General features: G+C 47.5%; 1 protein-coding gene across 2 annotated transcripts; it reads right to left on the bottom strand.

The window, feature by feature from the left end:
• Positions 1-23,312, bottom strand: LOC117444227 (nuclear factor 7, brain-like). 2 transcript variants are annotated; one of them, XM_034079886.2, is made up of 4 exons: positions 23,218-23,312; positions 18,126-18,422; positions 16,406-16,490; positions 1-1,579 (listed from the first exon to the last, which is right to left on the bottom strand). In XM_034079886.2, the coding sequence occupies exons 3-4, from the start codon at positions 16,435-16,437 to the stop codon at positions 157-159; spliced, it is 1,455 nt and encodes a 484-aa protein (XP_033935777.1). In that variant the 5' UTR covers positions 16,438-16,490; positions 18,126-18,422; positions 23,218-23,312; the 3' UTR covers positions 1-156. The 2 variants fall into 2 exon arrangements, with proteins under 2 accessions (XP_033935777.1, XP_033935776.1); XM_034079885.2 differs by lacking the exons at positions 16,406-16,490; positions 18,126-18,422; positions 23,218-23,312 and adding an exon at positions 7,552-8,045.
• Between the last annotated feature and the right edge of the window lie 3,475 nt (positions 23,313-26,787).

The following is a 26,787-nucleotide window of genomic DNA, read 5'->3' as shown; positions in this document are numbered from 1 at the left end:
GGATACATGTTTTTATTTACTCTGGATCCCGTCACACACAAATCAGAAATGAAGAACAATTTAAAATGACAGAAAACTAGAAACTAAACAGGTGCAGCTTTAGTTAATTCCTCTCTGAGAAATGAACTCCATCAGAGATACACTCCTGCTGTGTATCTAACTGCTCTGATCCACTGCCACACACACCTTCCCGGGTAATATCTTCACTTCATCCCACGTTAAAACGTATGGAAACATCCTCTCAGTGAAAGTGTGTGTGAAGGTGTGTATGGGGGTGTCAGGGTCAGGATCAGAGAACGACAGCTTTCCTCTGCTCCAGTCCAGACTCACTCTGACCCTCTGGAGCTTCTCCTTCAGGCTGAGAGGGGTTTCTTGACCTGGTGGTGACCAAGCTGAGTATTTACCTTCATAAAACTGTATGCTCCATAATCCAGACTCCATGTCTCCTTTCCTGTCGACAGACTCTGCTAACACACCCAGTTCCCAGCATGTATTGTCTCCAACCTGGACCTCCCAGCTGTGAGTCCCTGAGTCAAAGCCCTCAGAGCCCAGGACAGAGTAGTTATCAAACCTCTCTGGATTATCAGGACGTTTCTGTTCCTCCTCTTCCTCCTCCTCTCGCTCCTCTTCTTCTTCTTCTTCTCTCACACTGGTCAGATCTTCAGACAGGATGAGGTCTGGATCAGCAGTGTTTGGGTCCAGGATCACAGGGTAATAGGACACCATGTCCTTCATCTTGCTCCAGATGTTGAAGCTGAGGTTGCCCAGGTGTTTGGCCTGGTCTATCAGAGCTCCTGAGGGCAGCTGTGGATCCTCCAGCAGGGGGCGCTGCAGCCTCTCCACTGCAGCCTTGTAGTTGAGCAGGAAGGAGACGTCTTCAGCTCTCAGCTCCTCCTCTGTTGCTCTGACTGTGTGTGAAAGAGCTGCTATCTCTCTGCTCACAGCCTCCATCTTCTCCTCCATCATCCTCCTCTTCTGCTCCTCTTCCTCCCTCAGTGCAGCCAGCCTGGCCTCCTCTTCCTCTTCTAGAAACCGGTGAAGCTTCTTAAACTGCTCCTTAATCTGCGTCTCTGTGCGTCGGGCCTGGACCTTCAGGTGTCCTGCTGTTTGATCAAACTTCACTTTAACTTCTTCAAAGGTCTCTAACTTCTCCTTGAAGGGCTGCAGAGCTTCCTGAAGCTTCTTCTTGTGTTGTCGAGCAGCTTCATCGATGGGTCTGAATCTGTGGTCGCTGTGTTTCTCTGAATCTCTGCAGACGACACACACTGGCTGCTGATGGTCCAGACAGAAGAGCTTGAGTTTCTCAGAGTGCAGACTGCAGAGAGCCTCTGGAGGTCTCTGACCTCTCTCCTGTAGGAAACTCTCACACAGGTTCTTCAACACCAGGTTACAGGGAGGTTCTCCTCTGGAAGATCTTCTCTTACAGACTGGACACTCTCGTGTTGGTTTCTCTCTAAACCAGTTCTTCAGACAGGCTCTACAGAAGCTGTGGCTGCAGGACAGAACCACAGGATCTCTAAAGACTTCCTTACAGACCGGACAGCAGATATCTTCCTCTGATCTGGAAGCCATGTTGTCTCTGAGTGAAGAAACACAGCAGACAGGAAGTACAGTCAGTCATGGCTTTTAAAACAGCAATTGTAACCCCAGTGTTTAAATGTAGTGAGAAGTTATCAGCTCCAGGCCCATCAGCTTTCTACCTGTGTGTCTAAAGTGATCAGTTAGCTCACTAAAATGGGTAAGGTCGTATTTATCTAGTCGTTCTCAATGTTTTCTTATAAATAATAAACTGTCATCAACCGAACCATGCTCACTGGGAGTGCCACAAGGCTCTGTGTTGGGACCGTTGTTGTTCCGCATATATTAATGATCTCCATCCGGATGCATGCTGACGACACGATCATTTACACTCAAGGGAAAAAGTGGTTTCCACTAAGCTCTCAGTAACGCTGCACAGTGATTCATGTCTGATTTTAAATAAATAAAAACAGTTACGTATTTTACTAACAAACCCAAACCAACCGTGTATCCACAGCTTAGTGTTAATGGATAAACCATCAAAACGTTAATGATGTAAAATATCTAGGAGTGATCTTGTATACCAATATGACTTTTGAAAAACATGAAATACAACATCTTTAAAAGTAAACATATCGCCGGGTTACCTATTGTATTGTTATATTAACACAGGCGGAGCCCTCTACTGGACTCTATGGGTACTACCCTCTATGCAAGCATTCACCTACTGAGATTTCTATAGACGTAGCCGGCCCTGGGCGGGCCTACCTGAATGTGTGCATCTCACCGTATAAAAGGAGGCCTCGCCTCCTCACTATCATCCTACACCTCTACAGCGAGCGGAATAGGACAGACAGTGCCCTGAGTAGAGGGCTCCGCCTGTGCTAATATGACAAGGGTTACAATACGTAACCCGGCGTTATATCACTCACAGGCTCCGCCCTCTACTGGACTCTATGGGTACAGTGGGTGGAGCCCCGATTTATACGCGCACTGTCGTCCAAAAACATCATTCCACCCTACTGCCCCTGACCGGCTTTTCTGGTCAGCAGCTGCTGCCCCACATTCTCCTTTACCCCGGTTGTGACCGTGGAGAAGTTTGGGCTACGGCTGACAGCGCACACTCTGCTGTGCTTACCTCGCAGAAAGTGTGCTCAAAAAACAGTGCTGGGCACCGTAGAATGCGCAAGCCCTCTGTTCACCAGTAACTGTAAGAAGGATAAAATAAAGCCCAACTCACAAGATAGGGGCTCTATTCTCCGCTCCTCACACCATCGCTGGAATCCCAGCCACTTGCTGGAATCCCAGCCACTTGGTGGAATCCCAGCCACTTGGTGGATCCAGCTCTAGCTGCCTGGATAGACTGAATAACGCTGTCAGACAATCCACCCTGTCTCAGCCTGTCCCTCTCAGGAGCCAAGCCTGGAGAGGACGGCCCAGAGTGGGTAAAACCCCGATTGCACCTGCCTCTTGAGACATCGCCCCCCAGAACTGGGGCTACAGGGCTGGCCCACCTTCATCTGTGTCATGTGAGTACCACGGAGCCCCGACGCGATTCAGTGCTACTAGGATGACTGCCAGACGTTCTCGCCTCACTCTCCCCCGGATGCAGTGCATTTTTTCACACACACATCACTCTAGAACTAGAGTTTACAAAACGTAGACCACCGTTCTCCTGCGGAGGTCCCTGAACGCACCGCGGCCACTCTCACGAGGGCCGCGCGGCCAGGTATTAACGCTGTATTTCCCATTCAACGGTGAAATGCATTAATCGGAGCCATTATACCAGGCAAGGTGTGTTTTCTGACAACAGCACGCCGGCAATAGCGTCTCTTGAACCCGCACAGTGCTTTGACAGCATTCGGTTTATTCCACTCACGTGCACACGCCCACCTGCTGGCTCCCTATACTGGGGTTTACAGCAGGGGCGGGGAGTGTAGGACAGTGTCTCTTCCTCTGGAGAGGGGCAAGAAGCAGCCACGCTGCGACTACTCCTCATCCCGTGAGCAAGGAGATCGATCCAAAGAGCCCTTCCGTAAACAAGCTACTTATTCGGCCTTGCGGCCCAATAATCGCTTTGACCTGGTGAGGCGGAGGCATCTCTAGCAGTGAGTGAGTAGCCCACACACCCGCCTCCATGATCATACAGCCCTGGGCGGTGGACTTCCATGGACGCCGGACCCGGAAGGAATGGCGAACGTGAATGGCACCGCCTCTGCCATATCCTGGTCCCCCAAACACTCGAAGCAAAGGTGGTGGGGATCGGCGCCCGCTATTTAAGCCAGGGCACGAAAGGACAGGCCCGGGTCTCTAGCAGTGGCGACTCCCTGGAGGTATGATAACTCTTTCTTCTTCTTTCAAACGTCTTATCTCTGCTTCAGATGTTGCCCGCTCGCTGAAGAGAAAGGGATGATAGTCAGGAGGCGAGGCCTCCTTTTATACGGTGAGATGCGCGCGCATTCAGGTAGGCCCGCCCCAAGGCCGGCTACGTCTATAGAAGTCTCAGTAGGTGAATGCTTGCATAGAAGGTAGTACCCATAGAGTCCAGTAGAGGGCGGAGCCTGTGAGAGATATAACAGGAACTCATTAACAGTAGAAGCATGATTTCCCCACATCTTCAGTATTGTATCCCCTGCTGGTCTCAGGCCAGTAAGACTGAGCTGAAACCAGTTTCAACCCTCTTTTGATAAGAAATCATTAAAACACCATCAATGCAATTTGTTATCCAGATACAATCTCCTTCTGTTTTCAACAAGGGGTATTCAACATCAGATACAAGAATGAGAAGCTTCTTCCAGCTCCGCTCTGAACAAATGGGCAGAACCTCGCCCCGCCCTGAACGCAGATGTAACCTCTGCACAATCTGCCATCTCTTGTTTACGCAATCAAACATTGGAATCTGCTTCCATCTTAAAACCTGCTCAGATTTTCACATTTCATCCCAAATGTAGCTTTTTGTGTCTTACCAACATGAAGTCTTCTGTAATTTGAGATGTTAGATAAATGATTCGTACAATTATATGTATTTTGTCAAGTGTACTAGTATATGTATACCTCTGTACTTTGATCTGGTTTTATGGTGAGTGTGATAGGCTCTAGGACATGTTTTATTGCTGTGTTGACAGATCTGCTGTTTAAGTGGCCGTGACAGACCTCGCCTTTACCTCACCTACCTCTATTAAGCTTACCATTAATACAACATGTTAAATTGGCTATACTTTGGTTTGATGGAAAGGATGTATGTCTCAATAATGTCTTATCAGACATGTGAAACCAGACATGTGAAACCAGACATGTGAAACCAGACATGTGAAACCAGACATGTGAAACCAGACATGTGAAACCAGACATGTGAAACTAGACATGTGAAACCAGACATGTGAAACCAGACATGTGAAACCAGACATGTGAAACCAGACATGTGAAACCAGACATGTGAAACCAGACATGTGAAACCAGACAGAACATCCTGAACTCTTGACCTATGCACACTATGCATCCTAGAAGGTGCAAGCAGAGCATAAAAGTTCCAACCACAAATCTAGGAAGACGTTGTGGTTTTTGACACCTTGACAACGGTTACAACCAGTGTGCGAAATACCCGTCAATAATCGGGGGGGGGCCCCATCTCCCGTTTATTGCGCAACATACCGGTCGAAGATTTCTCAATATGCATTAGGCCTCTATACAATATTTCATGGATGCAAGCCAAGACAATCAGTAGTCTATAGCAGCGTTTCTCAACCGGGGCGCCGTCGGACGTCTTCAGGGGTGCCGTCAAATAATTCCGACGTTCATACGAATGAATGAATACACGACCGCTAAAGAGCCGTCTGTTTTCCATTCTATGCGAGGAAATGCTTTTGCCAGCCAAAATAGAAGATATTTGTGAATACATTTTTTGAATTATGAATACTGGACATAGTAAGCTTAAAAACATTTTAGTGACCATTGCAAGTGACGAATACATATTATAAATTGAGACCCCCCCTCAAATGTAGCTGTTGAGGCTTTCAGGGCGGCTCAGGTGTTAATCAGGGGGGGGCGAGCTCCCCCGGACCCCCCTGTATTTCGCACACTGGTACAACGGTTGAGCATCGTAGAGACCAGCTGTCCTTATTGTCTCTCTAAATGAAGTCTCTGTTAATAAATTAAAGTATAAAGTTTGCCTATTTGAAATTAAATGTTTAAAGAAAAGAACTTGATTCTAAACATGACATTGACTATGTGTTCTGCTTTCATGAAACATGTTCATATTCCCTCTCGTTAAAATTGCATATTATTACTTTAAGTCTTTATTTGTTTTAATTTTTAAGAGGGAGGAGGCGAGAGACTATAAAAGATGATGTGTGAGAAAGTGGGGGGGGGGGCTTGAGAGCTTGGGGACCTTTCTGAGGCTGGATTCTGGGTCTTGGCCCCTGTGCCTTGGGGCCTGGGCCTGGGCTCTTTTAGGGGATTGACTTGTGAATCTGTTGCTTTTGTACTTTGACCTTGTGTCTTTGTAAAACTTTTGTATCTTTCTTTTGTTATTTTTTGGATTCTTGTAAATCCTCTATTTTTGTTAAAAACGTAATAAAACCGGTTTGTACATTTCGACCCAGTTCCTGGTCTCTCTGGTGGCCTCTGAAGGTCTCAGAGTGAGGTAAGAACACCCTTCCTTGGAAGAGGTTAATAATTTGGATTTGAAAATTGTTTAAGGGGAATAGAAACTATTCCGTAGTGGTTACTGTGGTTACTGTGGTTACTGTGGTTTTGATTGATATTGAAATATGACGTGCTCTGCTGACGTGGTGATGTCACTGCTGATATATTAATGTTTGATTGGCATAAGGGGATCAACAGAGGGGGTTAGGGATTGTGGGTCCTGACGCTGCCCTAATTACCAAGGAGTCTCCCAACGACACGGGGTCTCTCCTCCAGGGGCAGTTCAGATACTGCTCTGGGGTTCAACCGGCCCACCAACACCTACTGCACCACACACTCCGTTTTGCTATCCTGGCGGTCGGACATCCGACGCTTTAGTGCCTGAAATAGGGACACGACGGGCAGCTGGTGTTAGAGCCACGCTGCTAGTGCTAGATTCTGGGGGGTTTAGTTCTAAATGTTGGACGGCCGTTTTCCAGATCCTTATCAGCATCGGAGCTCGGTATCGGAGACGACCTAGAAATTAACGTTGGTTGTATGGAAGTTAGATTCCTGGAGTGGAGTGCACCAGCTGGGCATAAGCTGGGCGTAACTCGACGTCCGACTTAGAACCGAAGGTTAAGACCAAACTGAAGTTATGACTGGTGCACCACTTAGACTTCAGGCCTGTATGCGTTGCGCCCGGGTGTAACTTTTACGCCTAGTATGGAGCATATTTGTAGCTCTGACAAATCCCTCTTTCTCTCTCGGGGTGCGGCCATTTGGGATTCCCCTCGAGTCATCGCTGACGCTGTGGGTGTGAGAATTCCCTCTTCTCTGCGTTCCTCTGAGTCTGTAAAATGGCGTTGCTTGGCAACAATTACTGTTTCGCGTGTATTCACGTGGACGCGCATCTTAAGACCGAGACTAGTCAGGTTTGGTGCACTCGGTGTAAATTCGAATCACTAGGTCGGACGTAGCTAAACCCGACGTTAGAGTTAAGCCCTACTTTTTACGTCCAGCTGGTGCACTCCACTCCTGGTGTTAGAGGCCACGCAGCTAGTGCCCCCTAAACAGATTACGGTGATCTTGTGTGTAGATTCTGGGGGGTTTAGTTCTAAATGTTGGACGGCCGTTTTCCGGATCCTTATCAGCATCGGAGCTCGGTATCGGAGACGACCTAGACATGAACGTTGGTTGTATGGAAGTTAGATTCCTTTTCAGCTGGTTGACTGTTAGGTGTTCCTGCTTTTAGCTATAATATAGCATTTAGCATCTATTTTGCTTTTTAACATTAACGTATTTGTGTGCATGTTCCTTGTTCAATAAAGACATCAAATAATATAATAAGTCCCGCCCCCCCTCCTCTACTGACTGCAATAGACTGAGTGGTGTTGGAGTCAGACTCACCTTCAGGGGGTGAGGGTCCTCAGGTTGAAGCAGCAGAGTTGTAGTTTCCTCTTTTCTCTCCTGCAGCTGAACTCAGAGGAAGCTGTTAGTTTGGTCTGAAGGTGAATCTGATCGTCTGGGTTTCAGTCCGTCTCTCTGAAGCGATGAAGTCTGCTGAGTGCTGATTCCTCTCACGTAACTCAGGGAGTGTCTCGGTCCAAAGTGCAGATTCATCGCAGGATTAAAGCGTGTCGTGGAGAGTTAAACATTAACATCGTACGGTGGAGTGATCGTAGGTTCTGTACACCGTTATCAGACCCAACGCGGTAGTTCTAAACCTGAACCCGTTCATCTCTACGAGCTGAATCTAATCTATTTCTGGGAGTGGGTTTGAGTTCTTGCTGCTGCTTCGAGCTCTCCACCGTAGGGATGCCATAAAAACAGCAATCAGACGTTTACTCGTGCGGTCGATAGATTATCTGGGATGTCGTCATTGTTGTAGAAGACTTGTTCTGTAATTCGTCCAATCACACACCGTAGCTGCTTGGAAGACGTCAAGGCAACCATTGGTCTTTAGCTGACGTTGTGCTGTGGACTTTATACGCGTTGAAGACGAGGAGAACGCTAACATGTCTAGAGAAGTCTGGGGAAGGTGGATGGATGCTTAGGGCCACACGGTCAGAACCGGGCCGATCTCAAACCTGACCTTTGAGCCTCCACACCTGAACACTAGAATGTGTTTCAGTCAAGCTGTGAGCGTGCTCTGCTCACCGTGGGGAGGCACTGAAGGAGATGAAGGGCGTTTGCAACAAGGGTTTAATCAGAGGCCAACGAAAACCAGGGGCAGGGCTCTGAGGGACTCCCCCCTCCAGGACCCAGCCCGCTGAGAGAGACCAGAACCAGGTTCCCAGCAGGCTCGCATCTAGTGACTGGAGACCTGGTTCTGATCAGCCGCCTGTCCCCGCTGCCACAGAACTATATATTGGTCCTGAATCCGATTAAATCCTGGGTTTAAATGTAAATGTGTAAACCTAGGCCCCGTCCGCACGGAGACGAAGTCGATTTCAAAAAAGTATTTCATCCACACGGAATCGGCTCAAGAAATGTGTCCGTCCAAACAAAACCACTCGATACGCGTGAAGGGTCTGCTTTATGCACTCCGCACAGTAACCCTGCTGCGAGGCTACGGCGAGCAGTTCATGAGCGTGCTCACTAGCGCACCTCCCCCCCCCCGTTCATAAAGTCAAGCACCCCTCAAAAGGGCCGGTTTATTTCATTGTAAGGATGCGCACCATCTCCACGTGCTCCTTTGAGAACCAGGGCAAACAGGCTATGTGCACCCCTGGGCGTAAAGCATAAAGAAACAAACAACGTAGTTCATGTAATTCTCCACGTCAATCAATCAATCAACCAATCAATCAACCAATCAATCAATCAATCAATCAATCAATCAACCAATCAATCAATCAATCAATCAACCAATCAGTCAATCAACCAATCTATCAACCAATCAATCAATCAATCAATCAATCAATCAATCAATCAATCATTGTTTATTTATAGCCCAATATCACAAATGTTACATTTGTCTCAGTGGACTTCACAGTGTGTACAGAATATCAGTATGACAATACGACACCCTCTGTCCTTAGACCCTCTGTCCTCAGACCCTCTGTCCTTAGACCCTCTGTCCTCAGACCCTCTGTCCTCAGACCCTCTGTCCTCAGACCCTCTGTCCTTAGACCCTCTGTCCTCAGACCCTCTGTCCTTAGACCCTCTGTCCTCAGACCCTCTGACCTCAGACCCTCTGTCCTCAGACCCTCTGTCCTCAGACCCTCTGTCCTCAGACCCTCTGACCTCAGACCCTCTGTCCTCAGACCCTCTGTCCTCAGACCCTCTGTCCTCAGACCCTCTGGCCTTAGACCCTCTGTCCTCAGACCCTCTGTCCTTAGACCCTCTGTCCTCAGACCCTCTGTCCTTAGACCCTCTGGCCTCAGACCCTCTGGCCTTAGACCCTCTGTCCTCAGACCCTCTGTCCTCAGACTCTCTGTCCTCAGACCCTCTGTCCTTAGACCCTCTGTCCTTAGACCCTCTATCCTCAGACCCTCTGACCTTAGACCCTCTGTCCTTAGACCCTCTGACCTTAGACCCTCTGTCCTCAGACCCTCTGACCCTCTGTCCTCAGACCCTCTGTCCTCAGACCCTCTGACCTTAGACCCTCTGTCCTTAGACCCTCTGTCCTTAGACCCTCGGTCCTCAGACCCTCTGTCCTCAGACCCTCTGGCCTTAGACCCTCTGACCGTAGACCCTCTGTCCTCAGACTCTCTGTCCTCAGACCCTCTGTCCTTAGACCCTCTGTCCTTAGACCCTCTATCCTCAGACCCTCTGTCCTTAGACCCTCTGACCTTAGACCCTCTGTCCTCAGAACCTCTGTCCTCAGACCCTCTGTCCTTAGACCCTCTGTCCTTAGACCCTCTGTCCTCAGACCCTCTGTCCTCAGACCCTCTGACCTTAGACCCTCTGTCCTTAGACCCTCTGACCTTAGACCCTCTGTCCTCAGACCCTCTGACCCTCTGTCCTCAGACCCTCTGTCCTCAGACCCTCTGACCTTAGACCCTCTGTCCTTAGACCCTCTGTCCTTAGACCCTCGGTCCTCAGACCCTCTGACCCTCTGTCCTTAGACCCTCTGTCCTCAGACCCTCTGTCCTTAGACCCTCTGTCCTTAGACCCTCTGTCCTCAGACCCTCTGTCCTTAGACCCTCTGTCCTTAGACCCTCTGTCCTTAGACCCTCTGTCCTCAGACCCTCTGTCCTTAGACCCTCTGTCCTCAGACCCTCTGTCCTCAGACCCTCTGTCCTCAGACCCTCTGTCCTTAGACCCTCACATCGTACAAGGAAACACTTCCAAAGAAAACCCAGTTTAAAGGGAACATGGGAGAAACCTCAGGGAGAGCAGCAGAGGAGGGATCCCTCTCCCAGGACGGACAGACGTGCAATAGATGCCGTGTGTAAATTGAAGAGATAATACATTTGCAGCATAGGTAGTCCAGATGTTTGGAAATGCACGTGTGTATAATAGGAAGATGAATCCACGAGGATATCAACAATCTTGTCCACTTGTTGCTGATGGTTGCGGTCGAGGAGCTGTAGATTTTGCACTAAAATCTGTATCATGGTCAGCAGCGTCTGGAGCACGAATGCAACCCTGTGATCCCCCATTGTTGTTGTTGTTGGCGAAACGCATCAGCAATGACGCGGGTGACGTAGGGGTGAGCAGGAGAGGTTGGGAGAGGCGGGGCTATGGCGTCATCGATTCAGGAAAAGATCGTATAGGGCGTACACACGGAGCCGCAAACGTTTAGTCTCCAGACTTAGCCACTTTGGGAGCCGGTATCAAAGTTTATCGGTTTCGGGCTCGTGTGGACGAACTTTATACGATAAAGAACTTTAGCGGATAGACTGAAATCGTCTCCTGCAGCTGAACTCAGAGGAAGATGTTCGTTGGTTTAACGTCATTTCATCTCTTCAGTACAGAACATTTCAACCCTCACGGAGCTCATACACATATCCTTCATTTGTTCAGTGATAGTAAAGCTTTTATTGTCCGGTCCAGAAAGAGAGTCGCTTTGTTCTGGTGACCTGGCACTGCAATCAAACAGGACAGGTTTTGGTTCCTTTTATTTTTAAGTCAGTTATTTGTTGCTTTGATTTTGAAGTTAGTCCTTGATCGCTCTTATTTTGAAATCTGTTGTTGTTACTTTTATTTGGAGGCAGTTATAGGTTGGATTTATTTTTGAAGTAATTTGTTGTTGCTTTTATTCTGAAGTCAGTTCTTGGTTGGTTTTACCTGAGGTACATTTTGAATGCAGGAGTTTTACTTGACTTTAAGTAACAGAGTACTTCTATACTGTGGTATTACCTACATGAATGTTTTATGTGGTAGATAGAGAAGATAGAAATATCATGTCAACTTAAATACTGTGCGCTAAAATGGCTGATGACTTCCTTTCCAAGCTTACCACTCGAGTCGTGCAGGAATATCTGTAGCTGTAGTTCCTTTATAGCCCAACGTTAGCCTCCTTTAGCTTAGCGGTGGAGACGTGAAGTCATGTGACCGTGCTGTAGGTCCTTTATAGCCCAACATTAGCCTCCTTTAGCTTAGCGGTGGTGACGTGAAGTCATATGACCGTGCTGTAGTTCCTTTATAGCCCAACATTAGCCTCCTTTAGCTTAGCGGTGGTGACGTGAAGTCATGTGACCGTGCTGTAGTTCCTTTATAGCCCAACATTAGCCTCCTTTAGCTTAGCGGTGGAGACGTGAAGTCATGTGACCGTGCTGTAGTTCCTCTATAGCCCAACATTAGCCTCCTTTAGCTTAGCGGTGGTGACGTGAAGTCATGTGACCGTGCTGTAGTTCCTTTATAGCCCAACATTAGCCTCCTTTAGCTTAGCGGTGGTGACGTGAAGTCATGTGACCGTGCTGTAGTTCCTTTATAGCCCAACATTAGCCTCCTTTAGCTTAGCGGTGGTGACGTGAAGTCATGTGACCGTGCCTGTAGTTCCTTTATAGCCCAACATTAGCCTCCTTTAGCTTAGCGGTGGTGATGTGAAGTCATGTGACCGTGCTGTAGTTCCTTTATAGCCCAACATTAGCCTCCTTTAGCTTAGCGGTGGTGACGTGAAGTCATGTGACCGTGCTGTAGTTCATGTGACCGTGCTGTAGTTCCTTTATAGCCCAACATTAGCCGCCTTTAGCTTAGCGGTGGTGACGTGAAGTCATGTGACCGTGCTGTAGTTCCTTTACAGCCCAACGTTAGCCTCCTTTAGCTTAGCGGTGGTGACGTTAAGTCAAGTGACCGTGCTGTAGTTCCTTTACAGCCCAACGTTAGCCTCCTTTAGCTTAGCGGTGGTGACGTGAAGTCATGTGACCGTGCTGTAGTTCCTTTACAGCCCAACATTAGCCACCTTTAGCTTAGCGGTGGTGACGTGAAGTCATGTGACCGTGCTGTAGTTCCTTTATAGCCCAACATTAGCCTCCTTTAGCTTAGCGGTGGTGACGTTAAGTCAAGTGACCGTGCTGTAGTTCCTTTATAGCCCAACGTTAGCCGCCTTTAGCTTAGCGGTGGTGACGTGAAGTCATGTGACCGTGCTGTAGTTCCTTTACAGCCCAACGTTAGCCTCCTTTAGCTTAGCGGTGGTGACGTTAAGTCAAGTGACCGTGCTGTAGTTCCTTTACAGCCCAACGTTAGCCTCCTTTAGCTTAGCGGTGGTGACGTGAAGTCATGTGACCGTGCTGTAGTTCCTTTACAGCCCAACATTAGCCGCCTTTAGCTTAGCGGTGGTGACGTGAAGTCATGTGACCGTGCTGTAGTTCCTTTATAGCCCAACATTAGCCTCCTTTAGCTTAGCGGTGGTGACGTTAAGTCAAGTGACCGTGCTCTCTGTAGTTCCTTTACAGCCCAACATTAGCTGCCTTTAGCTTCCAAAATCCATTCGACAAATCCCTCATAAATCCTTCTTCCCTGAAACACACCGTTACTCCCTGACCTCCTCCCGACGTCTCTTACCTCAGAGCCCCTTTTTCCTCTCATGTAATCAGCCGCCCTGCTCTCCTCTGGATCCCTGAGCCAACATCTCTGATCACACATTTAATGTAAAGTGTAGACGAGGAGCAGATTACCCGCTCCTCGAGTCTGGCAGCGACCTTAAAGAAGCGCCAGACTTTCCCTCATCACCATGAAGAGCCCTCTGATGAGGTGCATTATTTAAAGTGAGCAGTGACTCAGTCCCCTGGGATTCGCTTAGCTTTGCAAAGTGGCATTTTTGGCAGAAGAGACGGCCGGCTTATTAAATGCACACATTAGCAAACTGCATTAGCACCAGCTTTGTTTGCTTCTCGTCTCCCACCTGTTCGTCCCACAGTGCTTTTGTCCATTTGTAGATATTGGAGCAGCAGTTTAAGGTACATTACTCTACACAACAACTTTCAACCAGTGGTGGAAGAAGAAGTCCTGAATTAAAGTCTTACATAAAAGTACAAAACTACTGGCATAAAAATATACTTTAAGTATATATATATTTATATTTATTATTTTATTATAATTAGTTATGCAATGGTGTCTTTCATTTGAATGCTGCACTTTGTAAAGGTGGGGTTTATTTCAACAGGGAATACTTGTACTGGTTTGTCACACTGTGCTCATATCCATGTTTAATCACACGGAGAGGTAGACGGGAAGCTTCGTGCATCGCTGAATAAAGTCTTTAACATTCATCACATCTATCTTCTGCTACAGCTCAGCATTCATCAAATCCACTTCAGTAATCAAGGGCAAAGTTACTTGATTGAGAGAACAGCTCTGCGGAACATTAACAAGAACTTAAACCAATCACCCATCTGTTTTAAAAATACATCACCAGCCACCGTGCTTTGAGTCATAATGCCATCATAACGACTGTTCAAGTTACTTTGATACCACTTCATCTCTAATCTGCAGCGCACTTGACTGTTAGCAACGAGGCTAATCACAAACAGCATGTGCTACTTATCATCGAGGGTGCTACTCTGATAACATTAAATGGGTATTCATTTGCTCTCCTGAAATACTGAATGCTGACATTTTATGACTCTCAATGCCAGAATAGACAAAGGTCCACAGTGTTGTGGTGTACATTTTACAGTGTAAATTACCTGTCAGTGTGCTATTCAGCTAGCGAACGTTAGCTATCTATCTGTAAAACTAGTTAGCGAACCTGAGGAATGAACTTAGCAAGCTAGCTGGTCAACGTTAGCTATCTCCTTTTCAAGCTAGCCAATGTTTCCTATCTACTTTACAAGCTAATGTTCGCTGCCAATACACTTATGTATCTAGCTTACGTTAGCTACCTATCTAACAAGGTAACTAGGCATCTGTAAACCTAGCTCGCAGACATTAGCTATCTATCTATTCAAATTCCAAGCGAGCGTGAGCTATCTTAGTCGTTATCTAGCTTAAAGTGGACCTATCATGCTATTTGTAGACAATAGCACAGGGCTCAGATATATAAAAAAAGCATAGCTCTCAGATATTAAAAACATATTTAAAAAACATGTCTATGAAGTGTTTTGCTCAAACACCCAACAGATCGTTCTAGCCACGCCTCATCTCCCTCTGTTTCACTTCCTGTTTCTAAAGTGCTGATTTGGGGATAAAGCTTTAAAGAGGCGGGGTCTGAGCTCACGGGGAGAGTCTCCTGACACACGGGGGGACACACGGGGACACACAGGGGACACACCGGGGGGACACGGGGACACACCGGGGACACACCGGGGGACACACACAGGGACACACCGGGGACACACAGGGGACACACCGGGGGGGGACACACAGGGACACACCGACACACACCGGACACACACGGGGACACACCGGACACACACGGGGACACACCGGGGGGGGACACACAGGGACACACCGACACACACCGGACACACACGGGGACACACCGGGGGACACACCGGGACCGGGGAATGAAAAAGTGTATTGTGGCAGGACATGTTTAAACAGAGTCCTGACGCACCAACACTACAGACCGACTGCAGAGGAGGGACACAGAGAGGCTTTGTCTCCGAGCAGGACGCTGAGTGATCGACTCCATCACCCCCCCCCCCCAGAGTCCAGACGGACACCTCCAAAGCATGCAGGGTGAGGGAAGGAACCACTGGAACACTTTGTGAAGACACTGCATGTCCTGTGTGTGAGAACAGCAGCGTCTCTGAATGAGGGACGATCTACGGGTTATATATCTGACCTTCAAATGGAATCGATCAAAGTTTCACTTTCAAGAGGGCAGTTTCGCTTTCCTGGAGCATTTTGACGGGAACTAAAACATTCCTCCCACGTGAACACAAGGAAACTGCATTCTGTATGACCTCACACACACACACACACACACACACACACACACACACACACACACACACACACACACACACACTGAAAACATCGACAAGTAAATAATATATTAAATCGACCAAGTTTCCACCCCGACTTCCTCCATAGTATCGTACGAGTATACAGCATTTCCTGTGTACAGTAGTACACAGTATACAGAGGGTGATCCCAGTATGAATACTACCATACCATATATGTAGTACACAGTAGACAGATGTGTGTACTTGTACTTCTACCCTCTCTGGCGACAGACAGACGGATGCTGAGAGGACCTTTGTAGTAGGGATGCCAGCGATTATTCGATTATTCGAATATTCGCTACAGTCTCCATAATCGAATATTATTTTTAAAATCGATTTTATTTATATTTTTTTTTTTATGTATTTTTTTTTTTCTGGCTTAGTTTCAACCAAAATATATATAAATATATATATGCTAATAATAGTAATAGTATCAATAATTGTAAATGGCCATTGGTCACACCACCAGTTTGTTTTACTGTAAACTTGGAGGAAGCCTGTGCAGAGCAGACTGCTGCTGCTACACACCGACCCCCCCCCCCCCCCTCTCCCTGACCCCGCCCCCCCCCCCCCCCCTCACCCCGACCCCCCCCCCCCCTCTCCCTCTCACGTGCGACTAACGATGAACAAAGCGGCAGGTAAAAAGAGTTCCTCCTCGTGGAACTACTTCGAACTTAAATGTCAGCTCTGCGAAAAGACGTTGGTCTATCTCAGCCCATTACCGACTTCACTTCAAGGCCACGTCGTTGTGATGACGTGCTTGTTTGTTGCTTGTACTGTTGAACATGTTCCAGTAAAGAAAACAACGGAATTCCTTTTCTTTTTTTTCTCTCTCTCTCCCGTGGGGGGGGAGGGGGGGGTCTGTCGAATAATCGATTTTGATCATGGTCAGTTTCTGGCAACCCTACTTTGTGTTCGCTCACCTCGCCTCTCCGTCGTTGATCACCATGAACATCTCGCAGGACTCGTCCTCAGCCACGGCTCCGCGAGGAACCAGCAGACTGACCCCTGGACCGGAGACACAACACACACACACACACACACACACACACACACACACACACACACACACACACACACACACCAACATCCCGACGTGCCATCATCTCATGTCTTAAAGCTGTGCTACATGCAGAGGGTATTCACGAGGTGGGAAGTAACTAAGTACATTCAAGTTCAGAGGTACTTAGCATGCTGATGTGAACACAGACCAGATCACTTCCAGACCACGTCTCATTGGTTCTGACAGCAACGTTTCTGATTGGCCCGTGGGGGTAAAGCCCGCCCACATTTTAGTAATGTGGTCATGACGCAGCAAATCTGGATCAGCTCCGTTGGTCCCCGTTTTCAGAGATGTGGGTACGGAGGAGAAGAGAGAGGGGTTTGTTTCACTTTGAGAGTCTCCTGACACACCGGGGACACACAGGGGACACACGGGGACACACAGGGGGACACACGGGGACACACAGGGGGACACATGGTGATGTAGAAAAGACATCACTTTGTGAGTCTCCTGACACACCGGGGACACACCGGGGACACATGGTGATGTAGAAAAGACATCACTTTGTGAGTCTCCTGACACACTGGGGACACACCGGGGACACACCAGGGACACACTGGGGACACACAGGGACACACTGGGGACACACAGGGACACACCAGGGACACACCGGGGACACACCGGGACACACCGAGACACACCGGGGACACACGGGGACACACAGGGACACACCGGGGACACACTGGGGACATACCAGGGACACACCGGGGACACACCAGGGACATACCGGGGACACACGGAGGGGACACACCGGGGACACACCAGGGACACACCGGGGACACACACCGGACACACACCAGGGACACACTGGGGACACACCACGGATACACTGGGGACACACGGTGATGTAGAGAAGACATCACTTTGTGAGTCTCCTGACACACCGGGGACACACCGGGGACATACCGGGGGACACAAGGGGACACACCAGGGACACACGGGGGACATACCAGGGACACACTGGGGACACACCGGGGACATACCAGGGACACACCAGGGAAACACCGGGGACACACCAGGGACATACCGGGGACACACTGGGGACACACCGGGGACATACCAGGGACACACCGGGGACATACCGGGGACACACTGGGGACACACCGGGGACATACCAGGGACACACCGGGGACACACCAGGGACATACCGGGGACACACGGAGGGGACACACCAGGGACACACACACCGGACACACACACAGGGGACACAAAGGCGACACACCGGGGGGACACCAGGGACACACTGGGGACACACCATGGATACACCGGGGACACACGGTGATGTAGAGAAGACATCACTTTGAGAGTCTCCTGACACACCGGGGACACACTGGGGACACACCGGGGATACACCGGGGACACACGGTGATGTAGAGAAGACATCACTTTGTGAGTCTCCTGACACACCGGGGACACACTGGGGACACACCGGGGGACACACGGGGGACATACCAGGGACACATGGTGATGTAGAGAAGACATCAACAAGTGACTTTTGCATGACAGGAGACCTTCAAAGAGTCCTCCCCGCAGACAGGTGGAGGCAGTGTTGTCCCGTTATCTACTTCCTGTTCACTCACCAGAGTCCGGCAGCACCAGGCGGCCTCCGGTGGGTCCGAACACTTCGCTGGCTCTCAGCTGTTTCCCGGCGCCGAGCGGCCCGTTCAGCGCCAGCAGGCCCTTTTTGTGCCGCTCCTCGGTGTCGCTGTAGTCCCGGTTCGAGTCCCGCGGGGAGGAGCTCTGCACCTTGACCTTGATGTCCGGCAGCGGGTCGAACAGATCCTTGTTGGCGGCGTCGTGGAAGCAGAGCGGGGTTCTGAAGCTCCGGCCCGACGTCAGGTCCGGGGGCACGGAGGAGTTCAGCAGCAGAGGGTTTCCTGCAGGGACACGGAGACACGCCGTCAAGTCACCGGGCCTCCGCACGCACACACACACGTACACAACAACAAGATACAAAGCACGATAACTAGACACATATAAAACAATGTAATGTTAACTAGTAACCAAAAGAATACTTCCATCGAGCCACCGTCGGATTCAAAGTTACGTTTGGGAAGTGCTCCTCGCTCATCACGCCCCCGGTAATTAACGATTTCCCGAAAAAGAAAGCACCATTACCCCCCGCCCGCCCCGCAGCAGCTGGGCAGCAAGGACTCTGAGGCTCGCCTGTTTGCCTTGGCAGCAGCTCCCCCCCACTGGGAGGCCTCTCATTTACAGACCAGCGACCCCCCCGCCCCGGCCTTCAGCAGGAAAGGACTCCAGCTGACGGGTTACGGAGATCCAGCTGCGCGTGTGCCTCGGCCTGCTGGCTCAGAGCATCCGGGAGACGCACACAGACACGAGGGAAGTTTCACATCTCAGTTTCCTCTCATGTGTTCTCTTCAGTTCTCCTAACGGATGGTCTGGGTTCATCACTTCCCAAGATATTGATACGTGTCCATCACAGTTTCTCGAGACTAATGTCTTTGACCCAAAGATATCCATGTTTCATTATTATCATTGTTTCGTTTTATTGTTTTATTGCATTCGAAATAAATCAAATCAAAAGGCTTTTATTGTCGTCTGCACAGAGTTACAGTGTCAGGCTCCTCCAGCAGAGCCACACAATAACACACATACCACAGTGCAACTAAACACAAAGGAAATGGAATAGAAATAGTACAATAAGAGTCGATACTAGGGATGCACGATATTGGTTTTTTGAAACCGATACCGATAACTTCCTGCTTCTCAAGACCGATACCGATACCGATAACCGATAATAATATAATGTATTTTTGCACACCTGGTGGTAAAAAAAAGACGAGTACTTTTAAATCCAGGCTGAAGACTTTTCTTTTTGTCGCTGCTTTTAATTGAACTATTCATATCTTAAACTGCACTGTAACTTTTATCCATGTACTTTTTCTTTTAATGTTTCTTTTATTAGCTTTTTTTTTGTAATGCTTAATGTCTTTCATTTTTTGTAAAGCACTTTGAATTGCCTTGTGTTGAAAAGTGCTATATAAATAAAAAGCCAAGAACAGTTTCTCTTCAAAGTGACCATATTTATTTTCCCAAACAAACTTCTTGCCTTTTCCAAAAGCCTCGTGGATAGGTGAAAGCCCCGGTGCCTTTGCAGCTGGCTTTGGATTCGCCGCTAGTTTAGCAGTGCAGGCGTCTTCGTACGCTGTTAACACACCATCGTAGCCATGGCGATGTTTCAGGCGACTGATCAGGTTGGAAGTATTATAGCTCGTTGCCTTCTTCCGTCCTCGTGGAACTTCTGCATTCGTTAATACAAATAGCAAGCGAACTATCCAACTCTGAAACTTTGAAATAGTCCCATACTACCGACGACATGTTTGTTCACTGTCCTGGCTTCACGGCCGCACGCCGTTTACGTCACAGCCAGGCACGAGTTAGGGAGCGCTGGATTTGTGATGAACTCCCCTCTTCCTAAACCACTAACACCACAGTGCTGGCAACACGGGAGGAGCCGAGTGAAAAACAAGCGCCCCTCATCCCAACCCACCCACACCGCAGGATCTTTTCTTTTTTTGTACCCAAAAGATATATTGTATATTATCGGGGCTATTAATGCTTTTATCGGGTTTATCGGGATGACGTCATAATTCCTATTATCGGGCCGATAATTATCGTGCACCACTAGTCTATACACAAGTGATAAATAATTAGTTGCAAACAGGTGAATGTTATGGATGTTCTAGATCAGGAGTGGAGTGCACCAGCTGGGCGTAAACAACTGGTCTTAACTCTAACGTCGGGCTGAGCTACGTCCGACTTAGTGGTTGTAATTTACACCGAGTGCACCAAGCCTGACGAGTCTCGGTCGTAGCTGCGCCTCGTCTTAAGATGCGTCAATACACGCGAAACAGTAATTGCTTTCTTGTCTTAACGCCCTTTCGTTGTTAAACATGTAAACAAGACGCACTGCCATAGTTATTTTCCTTCTTGCCTATTGTACGTTACCATGGATACTAGTCTGTCTTTCCGATTTACGCCTGCTCCGTACTAGGCGTACAAGTTACACCCGCTGTGGGATGAAGATGAAGATATTTGATGCTCTTAAAGAATTGTTCCAGCAGAATATAGCTCTCCTGGGAGTTTCACCTGAGGGTCGAGAAGAGAGGTCGAAGACGTATCTATTACGAATTGTATAGAGTGGTGCACGAATGAGTCCTAAAACCCGGGAGTGAGTCAGCATTTTACCACTTCCTGTTCCCTCGTCTCAGAGCCAATGGGATCTCTCCATAGGATTTTGGAATATTGTAAAAAATAAGATCTGTGGAAACGAACCAGTTTGATAAATACACGTTTTGTTCAGCCGGATCATCTCCACACGTCTACTTTCATAACGTTGAATCCTAACTCTAACGTCCAGAAGCTAAATGCTAACGTGATGCTACAAAGGAGCTACAGCGAGTCCAGCCGCACGACTTCAACGTCTCGCCGACTTCAGATCCATGTTCAAACACAGATTCTAGATGGAACGAGTTGAAGCGTTTGTTGGAACACTTTGCAGGAGGCAGGGACTCGCTTTCAAGCAGAACAGAAACTAACTCAGAGGAGTGTTCACGTGTTCGGCGTAATGACGTACGACGGCCTCCACGACTTCTGTAGTCCTGTTCAGCCGCTTGGTAACAACCATCGTTTCTCAGACACGTCCACTCTTCAGAAGTCACCGTCTCTTCAACGCGTCTCAACCTCAGACCTTAGTTCAGATAGTCTCCTAACCCTACGGAGAGATCCCATTGGCTCTGAGACGGGGAACAGGAAGTGGAGACATGCTGACTCACTTCCTGGCTTTAGGACTCGTCACTGCACCGCTCTATAGACAGCGGCCAGAACCGCCCGCCTGTAACTGCTGGACTCAGAGAGTGTGGGAAATCCGCCACGTGGAGAAAATCACATATTTATCACATATATAATAAAATACAAATAATTTTTTTTGCAAGAAATCTATACACATGTACATAGAATATGATTTGTACCCCTTTCTACTTATTTAAGGTCATGCTACTATTTACATGCTCCCCCCTTCCTAGGATACTACTTGACTATTATATTGTTACGCGTGCACACACACACACACACACAACACACACACACACACACACACACACACACACACACACACACACACACACACACACACACACACCACAACACACACACACACACACACACACACACACACACACAACACACACCACACCACACACACACACACACACACACCACACACACACACACACACACACACACACACACACCACACACGAGTCCTTCTCCCCCCTCTGTGTTGCGTGCGGTGAAAAGCTGGCCTCTTCAAACAGGATTTATGACTTGCCCAGTAGCTCCTCTCACAAATACAGCCACATGGAGCCGGGGGGCAGATATGAGGCGAAGATGGACTCTCCCCCCCACGAAGGCTATCACTCGTGCTAACCCAGAAACGTCAGTGACAGACACCCTGTAGCGAGGCGGAAAGTGGATTGATGCTCCATACGCCTCACATTATCCAGTGGGGGTCAGGGAGGTGTAATCTAAAGGGGGGGGGGGATTGATTTTCTGCAGCTCGACAATAACAGAGAAGCATGTCAGTGAGAAGAAGACAGCTCCTTTCACTGATAATGGAGAAGTAAATCCTGAGGATGCTACATGCTAACAACCAACATCAATAATAATAATAGTTGATGAGTCAGCATTTTAGTGGTCTCTCTTTCAATGGTTTTCTGAATTAACACAAGCTGTAGATATTTTAACATTTTGTTCTATGGCATAACATATGTCAGTAAATACCCCACTGGGTTATTTAAAATGGAGGTTGCTAAAAAGTGTCTAAATCACACCCAACATTAGCCGCCTTTAGCTTAGCGGTGGTAACGTGAAGTCATGTGACCGTGCTGTAGTTCCTTTATAGCCCAACATTAGCCACCTTTAGCTTAGCGGTGGTAACGTGAAGTCATGTGACCGTGCTGTAGTTCCTTTATAGCCCAACATTAGCCACCTTTAGCTTAGCGGTGGTAACGTGAAGTCATGTGACCGTGCTGTAGTTCCTTTATAGCCCAACATTAGCCACCTTTAGCTTAGCGGTGGTGTCGGTGAAGTCATGTGACCGTGCTGTAGTTCCTTTATAGCCCAACATTAGCCACCTTTAGCTTAGCGGTGGTGACGTGAAGTCATGTGACCGTGCTGTAGTTCCTTTATAGCCCAACAATTAGCCTCCTTTAGCTTAGCGTGGTGAGGTGAAGTCATGTGACGAGCTGTAGTTCCTTTATAGCCCAACATGAGCCACCTTTAGCTTAGCTGTGGTGACTTGAAGTCATGTGACCGTGCTGTAGTTCCTTTATAGCCCAACATTAGCCTCCTTTAGCTTAGCGGTGGTGACGTGAAGTCATGTGGACCGTGCTGTAGTTCCTTTATAGCCCAACATAGCCTCCTTTAGCTTAGCGTGGTGAGGTGAAGTCATGTGACGAGCTGTAGTTCCTTATAGCCCAACATTAGCCGCCTTTAGCTTAGCGATGGTGACGTGAAGTCATGTGACCGTGATGTAGTTCCGTATAGCCTAACGTTAGCTTTTACTTGAGAAATCATAAAGTGGTGTTCGTATGAGGAGATTATCCTGCTGAACCATAAGTAAGAATCATAAACCGTTGTTTCTCTTACCTTGTCTGGTGTTCTTGAAGTTGAAGGACTGGAATCCCCCGGTGAGGGCGGAGGAATCGATGACGTCGACGCCATACTCGCTGTGGTTTCTTCCTGTAAAGCATCACAACCACCACCAAGATGGCCACCGCGATGATGCTGGCACAGAGTTCCCGAGTACAGAGCCACGTCGTTGGAGCTGTCCATACCTGAAGAGACGGGACAGAAAAAAGACTTAGGGTTAGGTCTCAAATAAAGCACAAACAAAGGCCTGTTGCTAATAACTAAAAGAAGGCTCCAAGTTAAGTCAGCTGGAGATTAAAGACCACTTTTTAAAATGAAAATAATCTATATTTACTATTAGCAAATCTCACAAGATAAAGGTTTGCGCTGTCCAAAAAGAATCAGCAGGAGAGGACTCTTTAAAGTAGAGACAACTACATACTGATATACACTGAACATCAGCAGGAGAGGACTCTTTAAAGTAGAGACACTACATACTGTATACACCTGAACATCAGCAGGAGAGGACTCTTTAAAGTAGAGACACTACGTGACTGATATACACCTGAATATCAGAGAGGACTCTTTAAAGTAGAGACACTACACACTGATATACACCTGAACATCAGCAGGAGAGGACTCTTTAAAGTAGAGACACTACATACTGATATACACCTGAACATCAGCAGGAGAGGACTCTTTAAAGTAGAGACACTACATACTGATATGCACCTGACATCAGCAGGAGAGGACTCTTTAAAGTAGAGACACTACATACTGATATGCACCTGACATCAGCAGGAGAGGAATCTTAAAGTAGAGACACTACATACTAATATACAACCTGAACATCAGCAGGAGAGGACTCTTTAAAGTAGAGACACTACATACTGATATACACCTGAATATCAGAGAGGACTCTTTAAAGTAGAGACACTACACACTGATATACACCTGAACATCAGCAGGAGGAGGACTCTTTAAAGTAGAGACACTACATACTGATATACACCTGAACATCAGCAGGAGAGGACTCTTTAAAGTAGAGACACTACATACTGATATGCACCTGAACATCAGCAGGAGAGGACTCTTTAAAGTAGAGACACTACATACTGATATACACCTGAACATCAGCAGGAGAGGACTCTTTAAAGTAGAGACACTACATACTGATATACACCTGAACATCAGCAGGAGAGGACTCTTTAAAAGAGAGACCCTACATACTGATATACACCTGCAAATCAGCAGGAGAGGACTCTTTAAAGTAGAGACACTACATACTGATATACACCTGAACATCAGCAGGAGAGGACTCTTTAAAGTAGAGACACTACATACTGATATACACCTGAACATCAGCGGGAGAGGACTCTTTAAGTAGAGACACTACATACTGATATACACCTGAACATCAGCAGGAAGAGGACTCTTTAAAGTAGAGACACTACATACTGATATACACCTGAACATCAGCAGGAGAGGACTCTTTAAAGTAGAGACACTACATACTGATATACACCTGAAACATCAGCAGGAGAGGACTCTTTAAAGTAGAGACACTACATACTGATATACACCTGAACATCATCAGGAGAGGACTCTTTAAAGTAGATACACCACATACTGATATACACCTGGACATCAGCAGGAGAGAACTCTTTAAAGTAGAGACCTACATGCTGATATCCCGGAGGGATTGTGGTTTTGATAGCATGTATAACACGATAGCATCTCAGGTCTCTCAGAGCTGTTAGAAAGGGCTGATGGAGCATCGAAGGTGAAACACAGCAGGATGCGTTGGACGTGTGGAGAGGGAGCGTCTGCTTCACCTCTGAGGCTGCATTATGCAGATCAGAGGAACATGTCCAGACGTTTCTCTGAACTGCTTTCACATCCCATTCAGGCTGCTTCACGCCCCGTGGCCTGGATCTAATGGTTGTGGATATCTCAGCGTGAGCAAGATGATGTGCCGCTGGCCACAGACCAATCAGAGGGACATTAGAGTACTCCTCCAGGATGATCACACAGCGTTAACGGGTGTCCGTTTGATCCTCACAGCGTCCTCTGGACCTGCAGAGAAGGTGCCGCTTCAACCACAGAGGTCAACGAGGTGTTCAGATCCCTCAACGTGCTAATGGCGCACTATACAAGTACTGTTGCAAGACAAAGTACTCACATCCCACTGTAAAAATACTCTGTGAAGTGAAAGTACTCACATCCCACTGTAAAAATACTCTGCTACAAGTAGAAGTACTCACATCACAAGTAAAATTACTCACATCACCAGTAAAAGTACTCACATCACCAGTGAAAGTACTCACATCACCAGTGAAAGTACTCACATCACAAGTGAAAGTACTCACATCACAAGTGAAAGTACTCACATCACAAGTGAAAGTACTCACATCACCAGTGAAAGTACTCACATCACAAGTGAAAGTACTCACATCACACTGTTAAAATACTCTGTTGAAGTGAAAGTACTCACATCACCAGTGAAAGTACTCACATCACAAGTGAAAGTACTCACATCACAAGTGAAAGTACTCACATGTCACATCACCTGTGAAAGTACTCACATCACAAGTGAAAGTACTCACATGTCACATCACCTGTGAAAGTACTCACATCACAAGTGAAAGTACTCACATCACAAGTGAAAGTACTCACATCACAAGTGAAAGTACTCACATCACAAGTGAAAGTACTCACATCACCAGTGAAAGTACTCACATCACCAGTGAAAGTACTCACATCACCAGTGAAAGTACTCACATCACCAGTGAAAGTACTCACATCACAAGTGAAAGTACTCACATCACAAGTGAAAGTACTCACATCACAAGTGAAAGTACTCACATCACCAGTGAAAGTACTCACATCACCAGTGAAAGTAGCACATCACTTGTGAAAGTACTCACATCACAAGTGAAAGTACTCACATCACCTGTGAAAGTACTCACATCACAAGTGAAAGTACTCACATCACAAGTGAAAGTACTCACATCACCAGTGAAAGTACTCACATCACAAGTGAAAGTACTCACATCACCAGTGAAAGTACTCACATCACCAGTGAAAGTACTCACATCACCAGTGAAAGTACTCACATCACCAGTGAAAGTGAAAGTACTCACACCAAGTGAAAGTACTCACATCACAAGTGAAAGTACTCACATCACAAGTGAAAGTACTCACATCACAAGTGAAAGTACTCACATCACAAGTGAAAGTACTCACATCACAAGTGAAAGTACTCACATCACAAGTGAAAGTACTCACATCACAAGTGAAAGTACTCACATCACAGTGAAAGTACTCACATCACCTGTGAAAGTACTCACATCACCATGTGAAAGTACTCACATCACATCATCACAAGTGAAAGTACTCACATCACCAGTGAAGTACTCACATCACAGTGACAGTACTCACATCACCAGTAAAGATACTCACATCACAAGTGAAAGTACTCACATCACCAGTGAAAAGTACTCACATCACAAGTGAAAGTACTCACATCACCATGAAAGTACTCCATCACCTGTGAAAGTACTCACAATCACCCTAGTGAAAGTACTC

This window comes from Pseudochaenichthys georgianus, unplaced genomic scaffold (genome assembly GCF_902827115.2).
Source record: "Pseudochaenichthys georgianus unplaced genomic scaffold, fPseGeo1.2 scaffold_758_arrow_ctg1, whole genome shotgun sequence".
In the NCBI taxonomy this organism is placed as follows: domain Eukaryota; kingdom Metazoa; phylum Chordata; class Actinopteri; order Perciformes; family Channichthyidae; genus Pseudochaenichthys; species Pseudochaenichthys georgianus.
Note: the sequence above shows the minus strand (reverse complement) of the source record. Positions and strands in the feature narration are given on the sequence as shown.